At 35.9% G+C, this 6,005-nt stretch overlaps 1 protein-coding gene across 1 annotated transcript; it reads left to right on the top strand.

Annotated features, from left to right (window-relative positions):
* The first annotated feature begins 213 nt into the window (after nt 1-213).
* On the top strand, nt 214-2,299 carry LOC132610102 (uncharacterized). Its single transcript, XM_060324366.1, has 3 exons — nt 214-521; nt 919-1,117; nt 1,373-2,299. Exons 1-3 carry the CDS (start codon nt 214-216, stop codon nt 2,297-2,299), a joined length of 1,434 nt encoding a protein of 477 aa, XP_060180349.1.
* The last annotated feature ends 3,706 nt before the right edge of the window (nt 2,300-6,005 follow it).

The raw sequence follows: 6,005 nt of genomic DNA, 5'->3' as shown, positions 1-6,005 counted from the left end.
CTTTTTGAGAATGCACCTTTTTGGGGTTAAGTTAATCAAATATTTTTTGGGTTAATCTCACAACCAGAGCCAGAAAATGGAAAAAGAGAATTCAAGTACACCACCCACTAATACTTGATTTAATTATTTGTTTAATTAAATTAAATTTAAAATATACAATGTAAAGTATTTTTGTTTTGTGATTTTAGGATTCTTTTAGCGAGAGGCGCTATAATGAAGAGATTTTACCAGGTTATTCAAACTCCTTCAAGTTCTGGTTTAAGCTCTCCTGTGCCAAATTCTTCTTCGTGTCCAATTGTGCATGACAAATATAACGTGTTGGATTTGGATCTTCCTAAACCTGATCCTGGTGAAAGAAAGCAAATCTCACAATATTCTTATAATGAACGTGACCGAATAAGGAGACATTATATTCAAAAAGGACCATTCCAACCTCGTGATCATACATTCCCAAAGAAAGAATTTGGTGGACTAATGCGTCAATTTAATCCTGACTGGTTTCATACTTCATATTCTGAATGGTTAGAATATAATGTTAAAGTTGATGCGGGCTTTTGTTTATGTTGATACTTGTTTAAAAATGAACATGGAAGAGTTGTGAATTCTTTTACAAAACGTGGTTTTAGAGCTTGGAATAAAGGTATAGAAAGGCTTAATAGACATATTGGTGATGTGAATAGTCTTCACAATCGGTGTTTCAAGAAGATGAGAGACTTAAAGAATCAAGAAAAATCGATTCTAACTTCTTTTGACAAGCATAATGAGAAAGATAAAAATTTATCGAGTTCGGTTGAATGCTTCGGTTGATGTGACAAGATTTCTTTTGAAACAAGGAATGCCTTTCCGAGGCCACGATAAAGGTGAAACTTCTACAAAAAGGGGAATTTTTCTAGAACTTTTAAAATGGTATGCAAATAGGCATGATGAAGTGAACAAAGTTTTACTAGAAAATGCTCCACAAAATAACATGATGATTTCTCCAAGTATCCAAAAGGAGATCGTGAATGCTTGTGCAAAAGAAATAATGAAAGCAATTGTTAAAGATGTAAATGGAGATTACTTTGGCATATTGGTTGATGAATCTAAGGATGTTTCTCATAAGGAACAAATGGCTCTTGTTCTTAGATATGTCAACAAATAAGGCACACTTATTGAACGATTCCTTAGTGTTGTTCATGTTCAAGATATAACTGCAATAGCATTGAAAGATGCTATCTATTCTTTGCTTTTAGAGCATTCATTGAGTCCATCTCAAATTCGAGGACAAGGTTATGATGGAGCTAGTAACATGTAAGGAAAAATTAATGGTCTTAAAACTCTAGTTCTGGAAGACACTCCTTCAGCTTATTGCATACATTGCTTTGCTCATCAGTTGCAATTGACTCTTGTAGCTGTTGCAAAGAAGCACTATGATGTAGATCAATTTTTTGATATTGTTGCTAATGTCTTGAATATTGTTGGAGGTTCTTTTAAGCGCATGGAGATTCTTCGAGAAGATCAAGAAAAAAAACTAGAGGAATTACTAGTGCTTGGTGAAGTTCGTACGGGAAGTGGACTAAATCAAGAACTTGGGCTTCAAAGGCTAGGTGACACCCATTGGGGATCTCACTTTAAAACAGTGCGTAATTTTTTTGCATTATGCTCATTAATTGTTCATGTGCTTGAAGTAATTGGAAGTGAGGATACAACTTATCTAGAGAGATCCATGGCAAAAAGTCTAGTGAATGATATAAGATCTTTTGAGTTTGTGCATATGTTGCAATTGATGTTGAAAGTCTTGGAAATTACAAATGATTTGAATATGACTTTGCAAAGAAAAGATCAAGATATTGTGAATGCTATGAAGCTCGTTGGTTTTGCCAAGAGGCAACTACAATCGATGAGAGAGTTTAAATGGGAATCTTTGATTGAAGATGTCTCTTCATACTGTGTGAAGCATGATATTATAATTCCTGAAATGGATAAGAACTATCATATTGGAGAGTCAAAGCGCAAGAGTTCAAGTGTCATATATTCTCATCATTTGCATGTAGAAGTCTTTAATGTTGTTATTGATTTGCAACTCGCGAAGCTTAATAGTCGTTTTGATGCAGTGAATAGTGATTTGCCTCTAGGTATGGCTAGTTTGAGTCTGGATAATTCTTTTGCAAATTATGATAAAGACAAAATTATGAAACTTGTTACACTTTATCGTGATGATTTTAGTGTTTCCAAGCTTGACGATCTCAGTTACAAGCTTGACAACTATATTCTCTTTATGAGAGAAGATAGTGATTTTTCTAACCTGAAAGGACTCTGAGATCTTTCAGAAACATTAGTTGAAACAAATCTGTACAAGACTTGGAGACTTGTTTATTTGCTTGTGAAGTTAAGCTTGATATTGCCTGTGGCTACTGCAACGGTAGAAAGAGTTTTTTCTTCAATGAAGTACATCAAAAATGACTTGCGAAGCAGAATTGGTGATGAATTTCTTAATGATTGTTTAGTTTGTTATATAGAAGATGAAGTATTTGAAAGTGTACCAAATGATGCAATCATTGATCGTTTTCAAAACATGACAAGTCGTCGGGGACAATTGTAATAGTGATATTTACTAAATATATGTATCTCTTTTGCATGTTGATAATGGTCATATGATTTGATTTAGCCTGGCTCTTCTGCAAATATTTTACTTTTTCGTGCTTTCACTATAACACTTGTACACCTGAAAAGTAAGGTAACAACTCAATAAAACTTAATGAGATTTATGTGTTGTAGATAATATCTCAAACCACTTTATTTAAACTAAAGTATAGAATCATTTGCTTGTATCCAATACTTAGCTGTTTCAATGTCTACACTATTGAAATGTAAATTTTTGGGTATAGCAGGGTGAGGGAGTTTGAAAAGTATTTCTATGGTTTTGAGTGCAAGGTGGATTGTTACTTTAAAAAAATTTGAATATCAATGTTCGTTGTTTGGTTCAGTTATTATTTTATGGTACCTTGAGGCCTGTCCTAAAATTTTAAATGTTGAATCCCTAAAGTTAAAATCCTAGATCCGCCTCTGCTTTTCCCAATTCTAGTGCATTGTTTGACCTTATCATTTTCACTTTGACATTGAAATTTCTTTCCACCATAGAAAGAAAACTTGTAAGTATAGGAAAAGCATGACTTTTGGCACTCAATAGAAATTTCCAAGTTCCTCTACTAAAATTATCAAATATAGCTAGGAATATTTGAAACCATTGTAAGTGCTGGACTTGTAAGGTCCCCATGTGGCAATGTGTATAAGTTCAAATATATGTTTGTATTTGATAGTACTGATTGGAAAAGGTAATTTAGTTTGTTTGGCCCTAGGACAGATATCACAAATAAAATTATAATTGGAATGACAATAAATGAAGTTCAAATGTTTCATTGCTGAAAATGGTAGATGGCCCAATCTTATATGCCAAATCATTACATTAGGAATAACATTAACATGGGTAGAAGTAGAAACTGTAACAGACTCATGGTTGGAATTACTTCCTTTTGGAATTGAAAATACATTATCACTGAATAAACACTTAGACTTAAGACTAGTGGGCTCTAAGAGATATAATCCTTCACTAGCTTCACCATAAGCTTGTGGAATCTTCATCAAATGGCCCTGTAATAGAGACCCACTAGTTGTGAATAGGACATCAAATTTGAATTGAACACAAAACTTATGAATGGACAATAAGTGATACTTAAAATCTAGGACATGAAGAACATTTGATAAAACAAGACCAACAAAAATAGAAATACTCCCTATATGAGTAACAGTTAGTTTGAAAGGATTTGGTAAACTAATGTTCAAAGGTACAGGGAGTGGAATTAGAAACAAGAATGAGTTGAGATCAAAACACATATGTTCTGAGGCACCTGAATCAATGATCCAGGTGTCTGATTTTAGGCTAGTAAACACTGATCCTAAATATTTGAGAATAGTTCCAGCTACAACATTATCATTGATTCCTGAATTTCCTATTTGTGTTAACTTAGCATGCTTGTACATCTGCATCATCTTTGCAATCTGTTCTTTGTTGAATTGCTGTCCAAAATTGTTGTTATTGAACTCATTATTTTCTCCTCCAGCATTCATATCTTCTTCATGTGTTAAAGTTGCATTTTCTTTTACTGGGGCCTGATAACTCTTGGGATTATTGAATTCAAAATCTTCTGGGAACCCATGGATCCTGTGACAGTCATCTTGAATATGTCATGTCTTTCCACAATAGGTGCAAGAAATATTAGGGTTGTATTTCTTCTTTCCCCTGAATTTTTGTTGTGGTTTGGTAAACCTCTGAGTTGGGTTGATGAATTTTTGGGTTGTGTTTCCTCCTCTTAATGGTTGATTTCTAAATTTCTGAACATTTCTTCCTTGGCCAGTAGCCATGAATGCTACAAAATCAGCTAGAAGTTGTGCATTGTGTTGTTTGCTCTATCCAACAACCATACATAATGCAAAATTAGTAGCAAAATGTGCATTTGCATACACTTCTCTCTGGTTCTCATCCTACAAAAGAAGTGAATATGCAATATACATACTAGGTGTAGCGACCCTTTTGGTCATTATAGTGCTTTTGACCCATTTATCCTCGTTGACCCTTTCCCGAATCTTGTTATTATGATTTCACCTAAGGGGATGGACGACACAGTTCCCGAGATCGAGTTTTATGGTGACTTATGAGAATTAGAACCTTAAAGTGAAAAACCTTTGATTGATAGTTGAATTTTGAGTAAACATACCTTTTTCAGAAATCCCGTTGATTCCGAGAGGTCCAGAGGGTCGATTATGACTTGGTATCATGTTCAGTTCGATTTCCGAGGCACTCGGGAGCGTTTTAGGTTATTGGTTGGAAAGTTGGTTTTTGACCATTGGGTGTTACCCGGTCAACTAGACCTCTGTTGGGAATTCTAAGATCACGAGTGAGTCAGCAACGTGTTTTTATGTAAGTTTGCATGTCTGGCTTGCATCTGAAAGGTCTCGGGTGATTGTTGGGTTTTGGGAAGAAATTGGTGAAAAACCAGCAAGTTGCTGGTGTCTGATGTCTCGCCCTAGTGAGACATCGTGTGCCACAGCAGACCTGCCTCGACGAGGCCTGATCAGTTGGCGTGGGACTTTGGATTCTTGAGGAATCCGCTCCAGCCGACGGTATTCCGCTGGAGCGGATACGCTATAGCGGGTGTGAACCGTGAGCAGTTCCGCTGGAGCGGATGCGCTGTAGCGGGTGTGAACTGCTGGAGCGGATACGCTATAGCGGGTGTGAACCGTGAGCAGTTCCGCTGGAGCGGATGCGCTATAGCGGGTGTGAACCGCTGGAGCAGTTCCGCTAGAGCGGATGCGCTATCGCGGGTGTGAACCACCGTAGCGGATCATTTCTGCTACGGTGGAAAACGCAGAGTCAGAAAGTTATTTAATGCTAAGTGAAACCCTTCATTTCCCATTTCCAAAATTATTCTTCTAAGTGTCTTTAAGGCGATTTGAAGAGATTCTAAATGGATTCTTCTTGGGGTAAGCCTTTCTAACTTTGATTTCCTTTATTAATCTTTCCTAAGCTTGAATCATTGGCGGAAAATCTAGATATCTAATGGAAGAAGATGAGTCCTAACCCTTATTTTGTTATTTGAATTTTTGTCTTCCATTATGAGATTAATTGATGGATTTCACTAATCTAAGCATGGAATTTCATGAATTAGTAACCAGTAGGCTTGACTCTTCCATTCTAGTTGAGAAATTAAAATACGGAAAGTTAGGGTTTATGCCGAAATTGGGTGTTTGGCCATGAATGATGAAATTGATCAATACTTGCGCTAAATTAGCAAATGGAGAGTAGAATTTAACTTCTAGAACGTTAGGTTACCAATTCTATCTTGAAATACCCATTTTACCCTTGTGGGTCGTTTTCCCTCTTTTACTTAGTTGATTTGATTCGAACGAATGTATAGCAATATTGGTACCGTTGTTTCTCGTTTCTAACTTAGAATTCGATAATGGCT

The sequence above is a fragment of the Lycium barbarum genome, chromosome 1 (assembly GCF_019175385.1).
Source record: "Lycium barbarum isolate Lr01 chromosome 1, ASM1917538v2, whole genome shotgun sequence".
Lineage (NCBI taxonomy): Eukaryota > Viridiplantae > Streptophyta > Magnoliopsida > Solanales > Solanaceae > Lycium > Lycium barbarum.
Note: the sequence above shows the minus strand (reverse complement) of the source record. Positions and strands in the feature narration are given on the sequence as shown.

Bases quoted from the DNA above. Each gene is read 5' to 3' on its own strand.
- LOC132610102 (XM_060324366.1), top strand. From the start codon at position 214: ATGAAGAGATTTTACCAGGTTATTCAAACTCCTTCAAGTTCTGGTTTA. The intron at 522-918 runs GTTAGAATATAA...GTATGCAAATAG, and splicing joins CATACTTCATATTCTGAATG to GCATGATGAAGTGAACAAAG. The intron at 1,118-1,372 runs GTTCTTAGATAT...TTTGCTCATCAG, and splicing joins ATAAGGAACAAATGGCTCTT to TTGCAATTGACTCTTGTAGC.